Source organism: Neolamprologus brichardi, chromosome 17, assembly GCF_056152115.1.
Source record: "Neolamprologus brichardi isolate AB-2024 chromosome 17, ASM5615211v1, whole genome shotgun sequence".
NCBI lineage: Eukaryota > Metazoa > Chordata > Actinopteri > Cichliformes > Cichlidae > Neolamprologus > Neolamprologus brichardi.
The window spans coordinates 16,965,497-16,988,496 of NC_142120.1; the positions used below are offsets into that span (position 1 = coordinate 16,965,497).

The following is a 23,000-nucleotide window of genomic DNA, read 5'->3' on the forward strand; positions in this document are numbered from 1 at the left end:
CATAATCACTTTTGGACTGGTTAGTTTTATCTGTCTGCGCAGCAACACACTAAACTTAAACACTCCACTCCCGCTTCAGGCTAACAAGCTAGCTAGTACAGAAGGGCACAAAAGGAGAGCAGTTGATCCTGATGGCAGAGCACTGCAGGTGTAGGCTCGTGAGACAAATTTTGCTTCATAACTTGTGTTGTCATTTATTTTAATGTGTAAACACCAGGAAAGACAGAGAGAGGGCATCAGTAAGCCAGTGACCTGAAGAGAGGCAGCTATTAGCGTAAAATACGTTTTCTTTTAAAAATTTTCCTATCATCTGCAGCCAGTTTCATTGCTGGACTATGTGGAACAGGTAAATTACACGATCAAAGAGCTTTTACCTATTTTACTGAATATAAGAAAAAAAGTAAAATCAACACTTGGCTTGTTTGGGGTTTTGCTGAACATGATATGTCAGTATATATATATTTTTTAATGTCTGGCAGTTGATGTGATTCTCATTTCCCAGTGTGACCCTTAGAGAAACTGAATTTGACACCCCTGGTTTAGGCACCAAAAGTACTTCATTAGATTTAGACAGGGGGGAAAATGAATGGTTTGTATTAAAATACGCCCCCTTCATATCATAAATCATCCACAATGACAGTCGAGGTGCCGCGGGGTCAGACACCTTAAACGTATCAGCGAGACGCCAGCAGCTTTGACAGCGTTGTGGCATTTGATGTCCTGATGAGAACAGGCTGCAACAACTGATGCTTTCTTATAGATTCAGTGAAAGTCAAAGATTATAATTTTTTTTGAAGTCCTTTGAAAAACTCTCTGTTCTTTTGCTGTGTTGTAGGATCATCTATGTAGCAGCCCCTTTAGAATCAGAAGAGGTGTAAGATCCTGCTGAAGGGTGCTTTCATACAGCCACAAGGGTGGATCACCCGAGCTTTCTGTTTGGGAATGAGCTGGGCCAGCCAGAGGCCGGTCTGACTGATTCTGCTGCCTGACAGCGCCTGTTGCTGCTCTCAGTAGAGTGGCATTTTAGAAGAATTATGCGATCAATAATGCTGCGATTTGAGTTTTGTTTGGATTACACTGACTGATGCAGTGTCAGAACATCCAGCTGAATACAGAGAACAGATCAGGTGTCGTACGGTTGCAGCATCCTAATGCATAGTCGTTACCCTTCCCACAGGGCACGGGATCCAAATGTCAACATCGCCCTTGCCAAATTAGAGGCGCGTTCTATTTAGATACACATGTCGGCGTGGGAGGGGCCGAGAGGATGGATGTGGCAGTTTTTACACCTGGTACTGTGAAATATCCAAGCTTGGGGTGATTCCCTGCAGAAAATACCCAGAGGAAAGAATATTCTCCACACTATTAAAAAGGTGTCACTTGCTACTGTGAAGCTGACCATTAAATCAGTTTATGTGTTATGCTACGCACCGTCTAGCTGTAACGTGTCTCTTTTGGGACCGGCAGCAGGTAAAATAGAGAACACGTAACTTCATTAAATCAACAGTGAAACAGTGTCTCATAATCTAGCAAATAAAACCCTCTGAAAACAACTAGAAAACTTTTCTGAAAACACTGCTCGGACATAGCAATGCAACAAAATGGGTTTTTGTTTGTTCGTTTGTTTTTGTTTACTCTATGGTATCATCTAACAGGAGCATTGTGATGTATTTAAACCGGAAATGCAGCTGTTGTGTCTTTACATGGATTCGGATTCAAATTCTTGTCTCTGATCGAAGAGAACCACAGATGGTTTCAGGGTCACACACTGTGTTAAAATATCCTGTCAGTCAAACAGTGGGTAGCTGCTGGTATATTCACTGAGGTGTGATGTTATTTGTCCATATCTGGCTGTATGTGTAGCATAAAAGATGGATGTAGCCACTGTGAGGTCATCTATTGGTTTTTGTTGCTGCCATGTTAGTTTTATGAAAACTCCAATATTAAGGTGGATGAATTTTTACTACTCAGAGTTGATATGAGGGGAGAAACACACCACTGACTGTACAATAATATGAAAATAGTAAAATAATCCTACTTTACCTCAGACACAGCTTCATGCTGTTCCAGGTCAGTCGCCTCTCTGAAGTTATTTCTCTGTCTCCTCAGATGTGGTCACAACTAACAAGAGCTCAAACTGCCACTCAGACAGCTCTTGTATTAAACCATGACATTCTTCCTGAATGCTTTCGTCTTTTGAGAAGGAGATGAACCCAGAATCTTAGTTTCTTCCTTTTCTAGCTTGGAAACTTCAGGACCAGCTCATCATCGTTTGATTTTGACTTTGTTTCTTTTGCATTGTGTTTTGATGACAAATTATTCGGCAAAACACAACATGTTCAATGTGCACATATGTTATATGGCAACTTTTAACATGGAAAATTCAGAATCTTGTTTCACTTTTTATCTTTTCACACTTTATCTTAAGGCTGTTAAACACCCTTAAGGGTGTAAATATTATGTAAATATTTGCGGGTTTGCTCGATCCTTTTAATACCGACCCTCACTGACATCACAGTGCCTCTCCTCGTCCTCCCCGCTCTTCGCACGCAGGCTGATATTTGTATTGCATCTAATTGCATTAGGTTGCCTCCTCGTCTCTTCGCCATCAGTGATTGGGATGAGTCAGGCAGCTCCACTGAGAACACTGACTGAACCTTGCTCTGCATCTCAGAGGAATACAGAGCGCCCATTCTGAATAAGTAATATCTGCACAATGCAAACAACATACTGAGCGACAGACCCCGGTGTCATTCGAGCCTGTTGGCTGATCTAAATCATGCCCATATATGGCCTGGTGTTCTAGATGATGCTTGTAAATATAGTAAGGCATCTGGCACGGCACCTGCAATCCATCTGGCTTGGCATGATAAAGGTGCCGCAAGCGATGAAGGATTAGAGTCCCCATGATGTCGATGACTCGGGAGCAACAACGCAAATCAACCCAACACACCACATTCATGATGTTTGGTGTTTTTTTGCAGAGGTGTAAATTATGATAAGGAACATATGGATACATCACATGGCATACTACAGCTTACGCTTGCTCCAGTTCACTCCAATTAAATCTGCCTCTCATGCTCTCGTTCCTTATTTGCTGTCGATTTCGGCACGACACGAGAAAGTCGTTTGGAAGGCCATCTGGTGCAGCACCTTTCGCCCTGCAAAAATATGTCTCCTGTTATTGGTAATTGCTGCCCTCGTTTACAGTATGCAGCAGTACTGTAGAGGCAAATGAGTGAAAGTTCAGACATCATCGACACTTGATGCCATATGTTTGTCGCTTTTAGGAAGTTAATCGTATCTACAGCAAGTTTCAGCAGCAGAAAGTGGAAATATGTACAGCATTTTTTTTTGACAGACACAGCATCCCCCTTTGATTTGTGGAGCATTCAAGCTATGGTCATGGTTTTCAGCCCTAAGGTGAGATTATTTGGACAAGAGGGTAGTATGCTTGATCAGCAAGGTGCATCCGCTGCACAGCTATAGATACAGGCTAATTGGTGCTAGGATAAATATAAAAAAATGAATCCATGTATGCTCTTCTCCAAAATATAGGGGTTTGAACTAGTGCTGGAGTGTCACAGGTGATAATTCAAATCTAAGAGGATTAATTATGCATAACTTTAAGCCTAAAGCAATTTAAACGGGTGAGATATATAAGATTCAGACTGTTATTCAGATTGTTATGAAGTGCAAAATGAGCTAACAGACGAAAATGTGTCATGTAACAGGCCGTAAACACATTTAAGACTGCTACAAAGTTAGGTGTTTTAAAATAGGAGTATATGGGGATTGACTCGCTTTTGGAGCCAGCCTCTATTGGCCTTTAGAGGAACTGCACCTCAACTTTCAGCAGCACTTTAGTGTTGTGTATTTCACACATAATGATGGTTATTTTCACTGAACCCCTCCAATTAAATGAGCATCTGTGCTTATAATGGGGCATTCTTACATTTTTGTGGCTTTTCCTGAGCAATAGATCTGACTACTTCATCCACCGCTGGTCACAGCTCAGCTTTTCTACCTGCTCACAATTTATACAGAATAAAGTCAGTGCTCAGTTCTTCCTATCAAAGCTATTCTCGGTGATTGCAATGCAGGCGAGGCCACAAAAGGTGAAACGAGGCAGAGAGCCATTTGGTTTCACATATGAAAGGTGACTTTCTAGACGCTCTGTGGCATTTACATTATATTATACTTCTTCTCCACCACATTTCAGAGGGAAACAAAACGTTTACGACAGCCTTCATTATGAGTCCTTTTTTTGTACACAGTATATAAAGTAGTTTCAATTAGTGCCACCTTGACAAGTCAGTTAGCCAGCTCCTTATGTAGAATATTAAAGTAAGACGTTTTACTTCTGTAATTTCAACTATTCTCAGCCATTTTTCAAGGTGTTGACTTTCTGCTTGTATTATTTTCTCATTTTGTTTGATTACCAGACCAGCGATGGCTGAGTTGGTGACACCTGAGTGCGAAATCAGCTCTCACGCTGCAGCCAATATCTCATGATTTTGCTTTTTTTGTCTAAATGTTGATTTTTTTGTTGTTGTTGTTATTGTTTGTGGGTCCTTTCTTCTATCTTTAGACAAACTTCCATTGCCATTTCTCAGATTGTGCATCCTCGATTTCTTTCGGCACCTTCTTTCATCCACAGGTCTGAACAGAGAAGACAAGAAAAAGACGCAAGGGGAGCAAAGTAAGGCACGTTTGTGCCTTATAGTCTCTGCAAACTGCTAGCCTCAGATTCTTGAGAGCTTGTGTGGTCTTCTGCTGCTGTAGCTCGTCTGCTTCAAGGTTTTATGTGGCATTCAGAGATGGTCTTCTGCATACCTTGATGTTATTTAGTGTTCATTAGTTACGCCTATGAGCTTGAAGCACTTTGGAACTTTTCTCTGTAAATCTGTAATTCTCTGAAAATCCCAGTTGCCCATCTCACTCCAAGAAGCATCCCATAAGCTCAACGTCACTTAAATCACCTCTATTCCCCATCCTGTCTGTTTTGAGCTTCAGCAGGTCATCTTGACCACGTCTACATGTCTAAATGTACTGACCTGGTGCCACATGACTGGCTGATTAGATATTTGCAAAAACACTTCCTCTCTTGGACGCCTACCAGGCGAGAACCTTGTTTCTATTTTCTGAGCTAAGCGGTTTCTGTCATACTTCAGATCTGTTTCCAGAACAAAACGACTGTGTTAGTGAAGAAGTTAGTGAAGATGAACTCTGCTTATAGAGCTTACTACTCTTGGAAAAGTCTGGAACACATTCTAATGATCGTCAGATCACATCTTTATGATGATGTATATATGAGGGTACATGGGGAAACAGTTAATGAGCACTTTAGCAGTTGTACCTTATGAAGTGACTGTATATAGGACAGTTGAAATGACAAGGATGCAGCTGTGCATCCTCAATTATTGCTCTTCCAGCAAGCTGTCCTTCAGATGCGTTTTAGGAATTCAGATACTTTTTCTTCTCTGTTCTAATCTCTACCACAATAAGGTTGACTTCTGGGTCACGAGCAGAAGGATGGGGAAGACGAGGAAACTGACTTTCATAATATAGCTTTACGCTTGACTATCAAAGTTAGTATGTTTGCTTTAAAAGTAATTAATAAAAGCCTTTGCTGTGATTTGCAGCTCTGGTTGCGATGCAAACCTGAGCACCGCACCATCAGTTTGAGGCTGATTTTACACGTAGTATCAGAAACTTAAAGAAAGTTTACTAATTGAGAGACACATAAATTTAGCCGAGGACTGCAGAGGCACATCTCAGAATATGCAAATCTGTCTATAAACATGCAGAAAGGGTCTGTGGAGGTAAAGTTGAATGAAAAGCAGCCAGTTTGAAACAGATGAGCGCACGCTGCAGAGTTCCAAGTCGAGACATCTGTATGTGTTTTCATATCGGATGTGCTTGTTTGCTGTGATGTATTTATGAGGATGTGAGGGCCCATGTTGTTGGCAGACATTACACTGAGGGGGGAGATTTCACTGGAAACAAGTGTGATGGAAAACAGTGCATCATTTGACCGCTAATGAATAGATAGATGAGACGAAACGCTGATTCAGCCACTGATAGGTTACACTTATAGAGACACATGGAAATGGTCACTGCAGACTTCCTTTGATTGGTTAAAATCCAGCTTCTAACAATAGTATGGCTTTTGCAATAAAATCTCTGCAAGTGTTCAAATTTTGGCCAAGCGTTACACGTGGCATAATTCACTGAACTCCAGTAACTACCAAGAAACCCGCCGACATTTGGTTACAAGTAAAACTAGAGAATTGCGGTGGAACAGCAGGTTAAACCTTTTTGCTGCTTAAATGTTTCCAGTGTATAGGAGAATATTTATATTCCTCTTTGATCTTCAATGAGCTCTGTTTTATAAGAACTGCAGTGCTTCAGTGTCTCCCCTTTAAGGTGCAAGAGTACAAGGGTTTCCATTAAGAGCTGTGAGGAAGATAATAGTCATACTCTCTTGTAGCCTTTGTGTTTTCTGTCTGCAGAAAGCACAGGCACCCAGCACAGAAACCAGTGAAATAAACACTTTTGAAAGGGCAATAACAGAATACGGCCTCAGCACCAAACTGAAATAATATCCATGATTTAGTGCAGCCTAATCAGTGAATGGTGAAGATCTGTCAAACTGGATTTCCACATATGCAAAGTTTAAAACATCAATTAAGGATATGAAAATGTTTCGTTTCAAGCTAATTAAACTTTTTAAATTAAGTTTAAGGATGCTTTATTTAATATTAATTAAACAAAATTAGTACGCTTTCAAGCTTTTTCTTTTTTTGTAGTTAAGGATATGAATTGAGAGGATTTCATTTTCAGCTCGGTATTCCCCTTGCACTGTCTGAAAAAAGCAGTTTTAACTGCTCTCCCTTGAAGGTCACCCATCCTTTTAAACCGACTTTCTGCTGATTGGCTGCCCCTCCTAAACAGCAAGATTGAACAGCAAGTGGGTGGGCCTTATGTGCCAACAGCCAGACCTGTGTGCCTGAGATGACCATCCACTGGCATCATGCAGAGCCAGGAGTAGAAAAAAATGGCTGAGGTTTTGGCTTCTGCTTTTCTGCTAATTTCATAGACTTATTCACTATTTTTAAGTGATCAACAACATAAATCAACACCTGGCAACAGTGGGAAGGAAAATCTTCCTTTTAACAGGAAATAACCTTCGGCATAGTCAGGCTAAGGGCGGGGAAACCGAAGGTTCTTTGCTGTTGAAAGGGTTTTTTTCCCTTTCCACTGTTGAATGTTGGGATTTTCTCTGTATAGGTTCTTTTACCTTACAATAGAAGTCCCCTCTAGGCAACTGTTGTTGTGCGTTGGCACTATATAAAAAAAAACAGAGTTGAATTAAAAATGAAATTGCAAGCGAGGGAAGCAAAACCTGACAAAAGAGACATCGCAGAGGAGAGAGATTGATCAGGCCAGTTAGTGATATCTCCAAATGGCCTGATTGGTCTGCTCCAGCTGCTGAAGCATAGAAATAGAACAGATAGATGTTAGGTAAGTGAGTAAAGCAGCATTTAAAATGAAATTCACAACTCTCTCCCCAACTCGTTTAGATAGGCGCTACAAAATAACTTACACAACTAGCTACCCGTGTGACCAAATGGCGAGGCCTGCTTCCAAGAAGACATTGTATTTAACTCTTCAAACTGCTGAGTTATAAATCTTCACAAGCTGAAACTACATTTGAGATAAGCCATGAAGCCTGTTGCATGAAGGCACAAAAGGACTGCACGCAATCTGTTTTTTTGTGCACTTTCCTTCACCATGTGGGCTGGGTCATGGATCTGTGGGTGACATTTGCAGATAGGCAGTTAGCTCAGCCATTTAATCATTTTGACCATTTTACTGCTAATTTGGTCTGAGTCCCAAGTCCATTTATTCATTATTGATTAGAGATTAAATGTCTCTGTTGCGTAGCTGTTGGAGCACTCAGTCATCCCCCCTCTGATGAAATGCTTGTTACGTCTGTGTATTTGACTCAGGGGCTTCTGAGTTTTCTTGTGTACGTGTGCTCACCTTACAGTAAAGCAAAGTAAGCAGGAGACAAAAAAACACTCAGCCAATCGCTGAGGCGAATGGCAGCAGCAGCCTGTTGCCATGGTAACTACCTGTTAATATTCCAGCAGAGTTTTCTCTCTGACAAGGGGAGAGCGCCACTTTCTCGCTAAGGAAAAATCGATTGGACATTCCTGCAGAAAAAAATAAGCAGGCTGCGTCAGGTGGCTGCCGCTGCAATACCTGCACGTCTGGATGTTTCGCAGCTTCGATGACCTCACCGACCTTGACTTGCACCTCAGAGCAGCAGAGGCATCCGGCATGTCACAATTAGTTCTCTCAAATGTGGTTTTTCTTTGGCGTTCTCCTGAGGAGGCTCTTGAAAGGTTGGACATTATGGAACTGACCAATCTTTGCTCCTGAGGGTTAAAACCGTTCAGGCGGGATTTGCTGTCTGTCATATAAAAGGAAGGCATTGATCACAAATCCCATTATGCCCTGGGATTGATCTCAAGCGGCCCAGACTATTGCATTTCTTCACTAAAAAGACCTTTTGTTTAACATGTGTATGTAATTAACGGCTGTATAATGAGCCATTAATTACATATACAGGAAGGCACTGGCTCATGTTGACTGTTAGTCGATGTTTCTGTTCCTTAATTATGAATATTTTCTGATTTCTGTCTTTTGCGCAGGGTCATTCTTGTTTGGACGGATAATCAGTTCTGAAGATGTCACCCTGGTGATTAGGAAATTTTTATCGTGCAGCATTTAGAAGCAGAAAGTGGAACGATTATTAGCAATCAGCTTTCTCTGCAGCACATGTGCAGTTTTAAATGATTCAAAATAGAAGAAAAGAGGCACACAAGGCTGGCGTAGAGTTTAATGTTATATAATAATGTTTTGGGATTTTTTTTGCCAAAACTGAGTAAAGTCAGCAGCAGAACTGCAGGACGCTGTGAGGCATTGCCTGTGGCTTGGTGAGAAGACATAACAAGGATAACAAGACTTCTTTTTTTTTTTTTTTTTTGAGTAATGCACAAACATGGAATGTTTTTTCCCCCCTTCATGTTACAGCGAACAAGTGTCTGGTGCAGAAAAATAGATCCAATTTAAAATGTCAAGGTGTGCTATTAAAGCTGCGGTGTTTTTCTCAGAGCTCTGTGCAAAACACTTTGTATTGTCACCTGTGAAAACGCTGTGACACGTTTCTGAAGTTGGAATGAAAGTCTCCGGGGTGCATTTTGGACTTCAGATTTTATCCCTCTGTGGATGTAGTGGATCTGGACGATTCTTCAGATTTCTGTCGGAGTTATTTGGTTCCTGTGAATCAGATTGTTGCATGCCCCTTTCAGCAGAAGGCTCACATGTGTCCCTGTTAGATGAACTAGTTTAAAAACAATGTGACCATTGCTGGAACTTTCCTTTCAGGAAGCCACGAATGAGTGATTTTATTCCTTTGTTCCCAGAAGACAAGTGGAAAAAATGTTAGCTTGCACACTATACTGACAAAAAAAAGAAAAGACAAACCTGTCAGGTCATGCTTCCATTCACCTCCATCAAGGTTCAGTACACATGATCTAAGGCTTAGGAACCTTCCTAGAGAGAATTGAGACTCAGTGTCTCCTGCAATGTGCTGCTTTCACGGTGAGCTCACTGCCGTCTGCAGACTGTAGCTTCATATTTAATCCACAAACATGAGAGATATTGATTCTTTCATCTTGCCTTCTAGCAACATGCTTTGCTAAAAGTCACGCTTTTCCCTTATGGCGCGATATTCAAGCTACCATGCATGCATTATGGAGGGACAAATCTTTTGTCTTTGCAGCACTTTTTGAGCTCTTGAGGCTTGTTGACATAGTAACCACTCACAGGGCTGCTTTAGTTTTCCTGCTAATTGCTAAAAAAAACAGCCAGTCTAATCGGTCAGTATCACTCTCAAACTTCCTCTCCTTCTGTAGGGAGCCGTCCACTCTACAGGGCTCACAGAGTGGCCAATCAGGTGGGATGCATACCACGAGAGCTCAAACACAAGGCCAAATTTCTGCTCGCCTCCCCCACATTTCTTGTCTAACTTTTCCATCGAATGTAGTAAAGCTATAAAGCTATAAATGAGGCAGCATACTATCCGGTGGGTGCCCAGATGTCCTGTCTAATAACTAAACTGCTTTTTCTGAAAGCAGTTAATACTCAGGTCCAACCCAGCATCACGTACAATAACAATAATGCAGCTTTCTGCATTTTGGCTCAGTGTTCCTTCAAGTGTCAACCTTCGAATTTTGTACTGGTCAGCAGCAGGAAGTCAGGTCAACACAATATGAACAACGAGTTTTCAAAAAGGTTTCATTTGTTAAAGGTAAGTTTCCATCTCTGTAAAGGAACAAGCAGACACAGGACATACAGTATGGTGTCGTTTTTCGAAAGGTACCCAAAAACAAACAAAAATTATACAAGAATTACACAAAAAAGTAAAGAACATTAAGCAAGTGAGCCTGTAATAGGTTACCTGAACTGGATACTACTGAAAAATACTGCTAAACAAAACAAACTGACCAGACCAAAAAAGTTATTAATAATTTTACTAAAAAAAAAGTTGGTATCATAAATTTAGGGCCAGCATTGTCAAGACCAATACCAATACTAGTACTTTTAACCTATAAAGGGAGCTTATGTAGGGGAGAGCAGTGTGTCAGGATTTATGAGATGAATCATCATCAATTTGCAAATTTGAACTCTCGTCCAATCCCAGTATCAGCGGTATTGATACCATCGATATTTGGGTCGATCCAGCCATCTCTACTCGGCATCCTCTTTTATCAGTTCAGTTAAGGGCTGAAATAGCAGACAAGCAACTCAAAAATAATCATTTAGATAATTAGTTACAATAATCATTTACTAACTAATCATTTTGAGTGCTACTTAAGCAAGTTGACTTGAATGTGATAACCATGTGCCAGAATAAGACCTCCATGTCTGACGTTTGTGAGTGTAAAAGTCCATGCATGGTGGTGGTTGTGGAAATGAATATCACATTCCCACTGAGGAAGATGGGTTTAGATACTGTATCCTGCTATGTGAAGTGACTCTGCCATCACACAAAATTTGAACATGATATCTTCACAACTGTGGATGCTAGAATGCTAACAGGCAGACAAACGAACAAAACCGATAATCTAAACATTTCAAAATGTATACTCTTGTTCAAGTGCTGTAAATGTTTGTACTCTGAGGCTATCTGGGTCGAATTCGATCCATATCTGTTGAGGTGGACTTTAGATCCACCGGTGCGGGTCGAGGAAAATAATAATTTTCATGGTATATTGAAGCTGTACGTGCCGTGTCTGTGTGTATTTTTCGTGAAACACTGGTGACTGAACTCTAAGTTCAAAGTGTCTGAGTCTGTGTTTCAACCACATTTGCCCGGCTTCCCATAGAGACAGACACCTGCTGGTCTTTGAAGGATCATGGGTGGAAAAAGAAGGTTCCTGGGAACGTTTCTGTGTGGAGCTTGAATGTTTGACTAACTCTTTAGGGTTGGTCACTTCCTCCCACAGTCCGAAGTATACATTCGTTTAATTTTCTTATTTTTTTGTTTCTCTTTGTAGTGCTGTGGAAGTCATAAAAGTGTAGCTTGACAGATGTTTTGACTTTATTACACACATTTTGTGTGTGTATGTGTGTAATCACATAATATGATACCCCCATATACCAGTATCATTCACTAAGTGTTGCCAGTAGAAACAAAGGCAGAAGAATTTTAATCATAGTTTTAAGTTTGACCTTATTTGACCTTGAAGAAGAGGTCATAGGTCCAAAGTACCATGATTTTTAGAATCCCCATAGATCATTCTCTATATGTCTATATGTTCTCAATAAAAGCATGGTATTAAGAAACTCAGTCTTAAATAGCTATATATAGTGTTAGTGCTACTTTGACCTTCAGATATGTCTATTGACCTTCAAGGAGAGGTCAGACGTCACATGTGAGATGATATTTTAAAACACAACACGTGCCACACAAGAATTATAGTTTCTAAGTAATATGCATCCATGCAAATGCTATAAAAATACTGATAACTATAAATATTAGTTAGTATAGTAGTAAAAGTAATATTAGTTAAAGCAGAATAATAACAATTGTGCAGAATCTTTATTAATTGCTTTGTTCTAGACAATACCTTTATTTTTTTGCTTGTTATTGAAGCCTGTTTCTCGGGTGATTCGTTGCCACACTGTCAACTGTTGTATGTGTTGTAAGCTCAATATTCTCTATATTATTTATGAGAACTTATTTTATTTATGAGGAGCAGTGGTATTTTTACGGGCACGTGAAGAGAGGCAGAGAGTAGGCAATGCAGGTTGTATCTGTTTATGTGGCATTAGACTGTTTCTAAAGTGTATATATATATACTTTTTGCCGCAGAGGTCACAGAACGACGTGGTTGATGTGACACGGAAATGTTGCTTGTCATTTTTTAATCACAAACTTGTGTCAGCGTTCCCTCTTCCCTTCATCCCCTTCCCTTTTCCTCGCCTCCGAGGGGCCAGGCTGCCTTCTTTCTCACCTCTGATGTTTATTACACAAACATCACCCAGGATCAAATATTCCTACTTTTTTTTCCTATCTGGAGAAGCCAAGTGTTAGTGAGAGATAACATGTAGAGTGAGTGGGAGGTGGGGAAAGAGAGAGCTGCAGACTTGTTTATATGTCTTGATCTGACAGGATGAATAATTCAGCAAAGGACTCCCTGGCACCCCGGTAATATTATTAAAAGAATAGATTGGGCAGTGGTGAAGTAAAAATGAAGATGGGAAGCCTTGATTACAGAGGGCACTGTGAATTATTCAAACCTATACCTCCACCTAAAAACACACACAAGTGCAAAATCTGCAGCACAGGAAGCCATGAATGGCAATATGTTTTTTAGTGATTAGAGGACTTTCGAGAGATTTCCCTGCTTCAATCTGGGACAGGAGCAGGACAGACAGCTTCTCTTTTCCGAGAAGCCTGAGGAATCCCTGCTTTTCTGTAGTTTTTATTCCACTTTTATTCAACTGATATGTTGTTTACGCTGCAGTTTCACAGACCTTTATAAAAGCCGTCCCTCTTGATCCATGTCTTCTGCTTAGAAAAACATTCGTTAGTTTCAGTCTAGAGATACAAATTCAGTCATGTGTTTATCATCTTCATGGAGCAGACTTTAAGCTGCTTTAGTCAGTGGTTTTACATTCCCAATTGGTGATTCATTGTATGTAAAAGTTGTTTTAGTGGCACGTCCATCTGTGCAGTTCCTTGAGGCTCCATGAAATCTCTTACCCTCTTTTATCTGATCATTTGAGATTGAAGGCAACGTTATAGTGCAACCCTGTTTTCAACAAATGAAATGCACGGAAAATGTAGATTAAAACAGAATTCAATGATGTGCAAATGGTAAAAGGACAGAATATTACTTGAAATGAAGCACCGCACGGCAGCATCATCCAGAAAGCTGGAACAGGAGCATATTTACCACTGTGTTGCATCACCTCTTATTAAAAAAAAAAAAAAAACTTTACAAGTTTAGAAAGTGAGGAGAACAATTGCTGTACTTTTGAAAGTAAAATGTTTTACTTCAAGCTTTTTGTCTCATAATGCACCCATGGGTGAAGGGTATGGACTGCAGACTGAGTGCACAGACTGCTTTATTACAGAGCTGTGCTCTTGTTGTAATACATGATTAAGGTTTAGCATTAGCTTGCTTAAATCAGCAGGATCTTACCTGAGCAAGATGCCTTCAGGAACGTGAAAGTTAACCATACCATGTGCACTTAAACGCTGTATGCTGTCATAACGTCATGGATGCTGTCTTTTCTGGTGTGCACTTACAATAAGCTAGATGCTAATCTTGTCTTTTTCTTTATATGGCAGCGTTTTAACTGAAGTTCACTGGACACTTTATTAGGTTGAGCTCCAGCCTTGACCAGACTGGAGCACTTATTGCCATCAGAACAGCCTTGATTCTTTGTGAAGTTGGAAACATTCTTCAGAGATTTTGCTCCATATTTATACAGTAATTGCAGATTTTTCAGCTACACATCCATGATGCAATTCTTCCATTCGACCACATCCCAAAGATGGGCTGTTGGGTTGAGATCCGGTGACTGTGGAAAGCAGTGAACCAGTAGAAAAACTCAGGTCTGAAATATTCAATTCAAAGTCTTCCCCACTCTGATGTTTGGTGTTAACTTCAACAGGTTGCCTTAACTCAGCGGTCCCCAACCCCCGGGCCTCGGACCGGTACCGGTCCGTGAGTCGTTTGGTACCGGGCCGCGAGAGTTGAGGCTCAGGTGTGAAATGTATAGTTTTCAGGGTTTTTATCGGTTTTCAGCGTTATTTTGTTATAGTTTTTATCGTTTACTCGGTTTTCCTTGGTCTTTTCACGTGTGTTATGAATAAATTTTCTTTTTTTCGGTACCGGTACTAGTTTTATTTTGTTGTATTTATCCGTGACACCTTAAAGGCCGGTCCATGAAAATATTGTAGGGCATAAACCGGTCCGTGGCACAAAAAAGGTTGGGGACCGCTGCCTTAACTGTGTCTACATGCCTAAATGCACTGAGTTGCTGTCATGTGATTGGCTGTTTAGACGTTTGTGTTAACAAGCAGTTGAAGGGGTGCACATAGAAGGTCCAATTTTCTACTTCTTCAGTAATTGTTTCGGTCGTTCCAAACAAGAAACAGCACCGATCGCACATCTCGCCCCAACTCTCACCAATTATAAATCATTTCCTTGAGCTCTGTAATAAACACCCATTAGTTAACAAGTCTACAGCAACTTAAAATATAAAATCCCATGTTTAATTTTATGCCAAATGTTGACACTACATTAGGATTCACTATACAAAAGAGTGACTTGGCTGTGTTATGAACTACCCAACCACATCTGAGGGAAAAAGTGTGTGGCCAAACTAACAGGCAGGGTGAAATCTGCTTTCAGAGCTCCTCTGGTGGCACCCCTCTGTCTCAGTAATCTCTTTGCATGAAATTTGTGGCTTTTCCCAAAGTCATGAATTTTACAAATGAGGTCCACCCTTTCAGACAGCCGTTCCTCTGAAGGTATTCACAGTGGTATACACAACAAATAAATGACTGTTAGGGTGACAGTTGTGGATAAAAAACAATTATGAATGCTTCAAAGAGGAGTGAGTTAAATATCTGCACTCATAGAAAATGATCTCAAACACTTAAAACTGTAAACACCATATGTACTAACAAACCATTTTAAAGAGCTTTAAAATGAGCTAAGTGTGAAGCAGCTGCTAACTACACCTCACCATACAGCCAGCTTTCAGCAAATCATTCATTTTAGAGGAATCTTTCATTTCTTTGGAATATAGAAATTCTTTATTGCTGCAGATCCGGCCACGCTTTTTTGTTTTAACATTGAGGATTTCCATTCGAGACACACCCTAATACCAGCTGCTCCATCAATACTGCTCAGTGGTTAAAACAGCAATGGAAAAAGCTATTAGGAAAAAAATCATGTAGACCTCCCCGGAAAGGCTGTGGGAAGAAAAAGGAGCAGGACTGGGACTGGGGAATACTGGAATTCTTGGGTTGGACACTGTGGGAAGAGGCGATTGTGGGAGGAATCTGAGTCTGGAGAGGTCTTTTCTGTACAGGGAAAACTAAAGAAAGCTCGTGAACCTGGTGCACTGTGTCCACTGTGCGAGGTTTTTTTTTCTCTTAGCTGCCGACATCAAACATAGACAAATTGTCCACATTCCTCCATGTTGTAATTACTGTTTGTTGAAAAATGGCATATCCCACTGTGCTGTGTCATTAGGATTAGCACCCGGCGTGGTGTTGCTTTCCATTCTACTGTAGCAGAAAACTCAATATCCAATCTGTCAGAAGCCATTCTTTGCAGCTACACAATGCCTGGCTGCAATAACAGCTCCTAAATGGATTAATTCTTGCAAGCGAGCGTAATCTGCTGCCATTTGTTTTCAGCAGAAAAAAAAAAAGAAACACACCTGAGATCATGACAAGGTGATTTAGATGTAAATACGTGAAGAAACAAATGTGGCTAACAGACGATTTAGTTCAATTAGAGTTTGAAGGTTGAGGTAAAAACAAGAAAGCTTTGTGAGCTGTGAGGTTTTCAATGCAAATAAGAAGAATCATCACGTACAGTATGCCATTAACCCATGACTCTGTCCCCATGTTTAATCATTTAGACAAATGTTTGCTCTCTGGCTGCAACATGAAAGCGGTTTTAATCGCACAGCTTCCCAGTTCTGTGCAGAATATTTATCTCAAAGTGCTGATTTGCATTTCTGCTGCTCCTCTTGTCTTTCTGTAAAGTTTGCATTCCCCTGTTACTTCTTGTCTGTGATAAATCTGGCATCAGCAGAAAGCTGATGGGAAAATTACCAGAAGAAGAAGAAGATGTATGAGTTGTTGTTTTGCAGTTTTTGGTTTTTTTTAATTTTCCTTTGTTTTCTGTGCCGTCTCCAGGTGTGCTGAGCCTCCCGGAGAGTCTGAACCTGCACAGGGACCAGCAACGCTCAGGGAGGGGCAGTGAAGGTCACGGGTACACCCAAGCCGAGCTCCGGACCCTGGAGCAGTCGCTGCTCGCGACCCGAGTGGGAAGCATTGCGGAGCTGAGTGAGTGTGGTATTTTTTATACTTTTTATACACAGAACAAACAGTGAGAGCACACTCAGCAGAGTTCTAACCAGGTGGGAAAGAAGGTTTCACTAGTCTGGCATTAGGAAAATCTCAGGACACCTAAAAGTCTGCTCACAAGACAATTGAAATGCATCTACAGTTCCAGAACAAATTAGGACTGACGAGGGTCTTTTAGATACTGTGCTGTCAGGCGAAATAAATATTTTCTTTAGAAAAGTTATTTTTTAAATGTGTGACTTTATAATTCTCTCGTGTTATTTTGGAGGAATTTTGGCCCACTATTCTTTACACTGCCTCAGTTCATTGAGGTCTGCAGGCATTCATCATGCAGCTTTCATAATGTCTCTCCACAGCATTTAAGTCAGGTTGAGGTCTGGACCCAAAGTGTTGCAGTGGCCCAGTTAGATTCTGTTCTTTTGCAGCCTTTCTATTGTAGATTTGTTTCTTTGTTTGGGATCATTGTCCCGTTGCATGACCCAATTTCGGCAAAGCTTTAGCTGTCCAACAGATGGCCTCACATTTGACTCCGGAATACTTTGGTATACAGAGGAGTTCATGGATGACTCACTGGCTGCATGATGCCTAGGTCCTGTGGCCAAATTTGGTTCTGTGCATTACAGCCAGACATCTCCAGTTCATCTCGTCTGTCCAAGGACGTTGTTCGAAGACTCTTAAAGTTTATTCAGAAGGAAATTTGCGAACCCTAGCTGTGCTGCCATATTATTTTTAGACAGAAGAGGCTTTCCCTTGGAGTCCTCCAAAGCAGCTATGCTTGTTCAGTCTTTTTATAACAGCACTGTCGAGAACTTTAAATTTTATCACGCAAAATGAGTCTGAGAAGCAGCTCTTGGGTTTTCTGCAGTTTCTCTGAGCATTGCATAGTCTGACCTTGGGATGAATTTGCTGGGACAGCCACTTCTGGGAAGATTGTGGCATTGTGTTAAAACACAACTGTCTTAAGACACAACTGAATCATCCAGACCTGCAAACTGGCAAAAGCCTGGCTGCTACTTACCCTCTTATTTTGCGGTAGATGTGGGTCAAGGGGTAGAACAGGACGCCTACTAATCAGAAGGTTGGTGGTTTAATCCCTGGCTCAATGCCAAAGCATCTTTGGGCAAGACACTAAACCCCAAGATGTGTGAATGATAGATAGAAAGCATTTAGACAGAAAAAAAGTGCTTAAGTGGATGACATATGTTGTATAAAGTGCTTTGAGTGCTCAGGTATAGTAGAAATGGACAGTAAAGGTGTACTTAGTTTATGACAGGACTCCAGAGATTCCTGTCAAAACTCTTTTCACATGTCTGTAGATCAACTGCTCTGAAATTGAAAAGAAGCAAGTCTCACAAGATGTTGGTATTCAGCTATTTTGACCTCTACTGGAGAAACACAAATATGTGTTGGACGCTCTAAAAAGTGTTTGTCCAGAATTTTGCTGGAGAAATGCAGGCGATTTCTCATTTGTCTTTCTGCACTGGACTGCAGAATCACGGAGCTTTGAGCACTTCACACAAGCTGTATAGCTCGGCCTTAGTAGGTCTCACGCTGTTAGAAGATACAGCTGGCGACGGGCTGTGTGCAAGATAAGTCAGAATAAACATAAAATATATGCTCATTGATCTCGTAGCTATAAAAGTTTTTATATAAAATTCTATAAATCACACATGACTGCAGTAGGTTAAAGTTAAATCTTTTGAAGGTTTTCTCTACTTCTGTTTAAATTCTGTAGATTTAATTCTTCTATTGATTGTAAAATCAGCATTAAATACTCAAATTTAAAGAAACTGAATACTGACTTATAATGCTGTTGCACGGACATTAGCTCAGAATTTTATGTTTGCCGAGGAGCACTATGTGTAAATCCTCTAAGTCCAGCATGCAGCATATTATAAATGTTGCAGTAATTGTTGAGCACATTAAAACCGATCTCTCAGGGACTTCCATCTGTGTCCATCTGCTAAATAGGCCCATTAGCGTGAAGGAATGCGATCTCGCTGTCCCTGTGGGCTGTCACGGTGGACTGAGGTCGCCCGGCATTATGCTGCTGTCCCTTCACCGCTCACCTCATCCACCTCTCCACCCTCGCTTCCCCCTGTGACACGCTGCAGCCAGTTACTGTTTGATTACAGCTGTTCTAGCACCTGTTTATGAGTTTCCCCCCTCCGGGAACCTTTCAATCCAAGGTCACAGCCTCCGAGGCTTTTAACCTCAACTTGAAAGGAAGAGCTCCACCTTTAACTCCGGCACCTCCCATACCTCCTCCCCCGTCCTCGTCCATTTCACAGTCTCATATTAGATCATCCTGTCCCCCGCAGACGTCTGCACAATGTGATGCTGTATGTTTGTGTCCCGGGCGAGCGTTTGCTTCGACCCCCGCAGCACATTAAAAACAGTAAGTCACCGCGCAGCAGCGGTTCACACAGGAATTCAAGGTCTTGTTTTCAGCCTGGAGGCAGTTTGTAAAACATGCCGTCCTTCATCATCACCATAATCATCATCTATACTGGGATACAATCGACACAAGAGAATATAATGTTCTTCAGCTTGTTATAATAACACAAAAGTAATCCACTCTTCTACCACTGTAAGGGTTGTTTTTCAAACATGCAACCGGCCCTGTTTGACCTTTTAGTTTACTTTCTCCCAGCACTTGTCTGACCTTTGGCTTTGTCAGGAAACAGCACCATTAATATGTATAACTACTACTGTTCAATAGTCACCGAATGGTGTGATGGCATACGGGTAAAAAGGACCCATATGAAGTCTGCAGGAAAGGTCCAAAAACACTCCAAAAAGCAATAAAGTACTTGCAAAAACATGCTTACAAGAAACAGAGAAGACTATGAGTATACATAGATAATAAAGTAGGAATCCAGAAGGGAACAAACTAGGAAGTGACTTGATAGCTTGACCAAAGAGAGAGAGAAGGAAGGGAAGAATAAGCTTATAATCTGATCAGGAACCATCATGATCTTTCATGATCTTTGATCTAAAACTTTACTCTCTCAGCAGTCTTAGGTTGTTTTTTTTTTTTTTAAATTATCCCCTTGTTGTCTGTGTCTCCCTCTAGTAATGTGTGTACCTTTTTATGTGTACTTCCTGCCTTATTCTGAAGAGGTACTTTACTCTCTACGAACCTGTTTTGTATTGTTGTTATCTTTGTACTTGTCCCACTCTTGTTTCCCCTCATTAGTGTCACATGTGTTTAATTGGTAACCCTGATTGTTTGTTATGTTGCCCTCCTGTCCTGCCTGTCTCTTGCTTGCTTGTGAATTACTGATAACTTTTCTTTGCTCTTATAATTGTTGGGGTTCTGATGACTTTTTGGATTTGACCCGCTAAACTCAGGAGCTTCTTTTGTTGCCATTATCCTCCACAAATCCCATTAAAGTTGCTTTTTCATTATTTTAGTATCTGGCTGTCTGACTCCATTTGGGTCAATTTTAAGAAATTCGGCTCTTGGGTCTCGGGCCTCCGGCCTCTGTGCCTGCGGCTCGGTTCACTCTGGCACAGCTGGCTGCCGGCAGAGCCGGCGGGCACGCCGGTGCAGCCCCCTCTAGCTTCTGCCCGGTGGGTGACTGGGTGACCCCTCGTCTGGGGATCCTCAGCCCTTCCCATGAGGGTGGCACGGATGCCCCTCCGGTGGTCCTCCTTGGGCTCTTGCACTCTGGGGCCTCTGGATGTCTGGGGCCTGGATCTCCTCCATGCCTGCTTCATGCCCTCGGGGACAGGGCTATGGCTCTCTACATCCTCTTGCAGACCATTACATGGGGAAACCATTTGAATACAAGCGTGCCGATCCACACAGGTGTGCACACGGGTGTTCACTGTTCGTAGACTTAAATCACACCTTTCTTGGCTGCTACTTCAAACCACATTGTGCGCTGTCTGTCCTGCGTGCTGCACAACAACATTCAATATTTAGTATTTACTGCTGTTTACACTTAGCTAGATTAATGCGATGGTGTTGTGTTTAGTATGTTGCTTTGTTTTTTTTTGCTTGTTTTCTATTCTTTTTCTCTCAACAGGTGATCCAGGAGATATTTTTTTCCCCCCTTTCTCACTGTCCCTCTCCCCTTCTGTTTTTCTTTTCCTTCCTCTTTCTTTCTCCCTTTCCTATCCCTCACTCATGTCTGTCCCGTCTGTAACAACTGAAAATAAAATAAAATAAATAATAAAAACAAAGGTCGATCAAATGGACCAATACGGCAATGCCATGATGATCCATTTGGCAAAATAAATCCATTGGGTATCCTTGTTGGTCTTCAGACAACAATTCTGACGGCTAAAGAACCAAATGGGACAGGCAAAAAAAAAAAAAAAAAAGAAATTCACCAAAGAACAAAGAGTGGAAGGAAAACCTACTGGGATGCACTGGACCTTACCACTTACTACAAAATAAAACAGGAAGTGATGAGAGCATGTATAATAACAAACAAAACCATGAGAAATGTCTGAAACTGGATGTTTTAAAAGCAGAATAGAATGATTCTATTCAAATCCTGCATAATGCAAAACATAGATTTGTCCATTGCACTCTTTGGTGGGAAATTTACATATGTTACTAAAAGCACTGCTAATTAATTAAGCCTGAAAGATATGGTTACCAGACTTTTTTAAAATAAAATGCCGAATTGCTTTTTTTTTAATCAGCTGAACTAACAAGTCACACAGCTGCTGGTTCTCAGTAGTGGGTGATTTAAAGCCCTTCTATCACACAGGCCTGGGAATGGGAAAAATCTGTATTCCCCAACTGGTTGGCAAGTGGTTGCCAGACTGGTTGCAGAGTTTGTTGTCACCGGGTGAAACTGGTCACAAAGTAGATGTTGCACCAAAAACCTTTGGTCCAACTTTGGTCACTTGCAGGTTGCCGCAGTGGTCTGTAGTTTGCATGAAAGACACCAACTTGAAAGAATCACCAATTTCTAGTCGAGCAGTAGCAAAACTTGAAAACATGTGATGCAAATTGGAGATGGAGAACATTTCTATTTCAGCCAATTGTAAAACACATAATTTTAAGCAACTAGCACATTCGCAAGGAGGTTTTTGGTGCAGACCGTGTACATCTTTGTGAACAATTTTACCTTCCAACCTCCAGCAACCACTCACCAGCTTGTCAGGGAGTACACATCTTTCCCTTGGGACTGGCCGACCATTCTCTATGTCTGTGTGGCTAAAGCCTGCGTTGACGCTACACCTCAGTCATATCCATGTCTTCACTACACCAGAACACCTACACCAGTGATCCTGAAAATAGCAACAAATAACAACTAATGGATCAATTTTAGTTAGCTAGCTCTCATTGGCTACTTAGTACTCACCATCGCTTTAATGACGTACAATTTCTTCTCCTTCATGTCCATAAAGGCAGAATTATTGCGTTTAAATAAGACTTGTGAAACTATGATCTCATGACTTTGTAAGAAAAGAGAAGTGAGATGGTTTTCCTTGGAAATTACAACATCCTCACAGGATCAGTAAGGCAAAGCCACTAATTTTGTACATCCAGCTTATTATAATTGTTAAGAGACCTGATGCCACTGCAAATAGAAGCACAAAAAATGCTATATGTATTCTGTACTTTATGGTAAATCAATTATTCCCAGCAGGAAATGAACTGGCAGAAATTGCATTAAGGGTAAAAGAAAACACTCCTCCTTTAATTGCCAGAAGAAATGGGAATATGCATTACAAAGCAGCTCTCCTGTGTTTATTCTTGCTAATTTAAACATATTTGTAGGGGGGAAAAGGCAGAAAAAAAGCTTTTTGATTCCTATTAAATTTACCATGTGTCTGGCTTTTTCTACCACTCCATCTCAGCTGGGCTTCCTCACCTCCAGCGTTGGGCAGTGAGCGCTGCCAGAGGTTGACATGTGGCGCATAACGTGGTCGATGCCAACTGCTCGAAGTTATTTGGTGGAGTTCAGGGGACTCATTTCCTCCTCCTGCTGTGTTATGTGAACAGATTGATTTACAGTTCATGAATCACTGAGTAGCATAAGTGTGAATCTGCTCGTCAAGTGTATGATGATTGCATTAAGAGTGCGACTTTAAGCATGTTCTACCATCTGTGTCGGCGAGAAACCTAAAGGGGAGGTTTTTTGCATCTCATTTCAAAGTTTATTTATCAAAAACAGGTGCAACAACCTGGATGAGCAGTTCTCTCACCATCCAGAGTGCATATTTAAGAATATGTCTGGTAATAGTCTATATTTCCCTTTTTCTTAACAAATCCCATGAAACTCAAATTGAGCTGACACTATGAGCAAGCAAAGCTGGTGTGCATCCATAGTGC

At 41.1% G+C, this 23,000-nt stretch overlaps 1 protein-coding gene across 2 annotated transcripts in view; it reads left to right on the top strand.

Annotated features, from left to right (window-relative positions):
* The window catches only part of LOC102778455 (ankyrin repeat- and BTB/POZ domain-containing protein 3-A), a 249,547-nt gene that overhangs the window by 138,500 nt on the left and 88,047 nt on the right, over window positions 1–23,000 (top strand). For both annotated transcript variants that reach the window (XM_006780877.3, XM_035908257.2), the window contains exon 2: window positions 16,529–16,678. In XM_006780877.3, coding sequence (XP_006780940.1) covers window positions 16,529–16,678 — 150 coding nt within the window. The remainder of the gene's footprint in view (window positions 1–16,528; window positions 16,679–23,000) is intronic.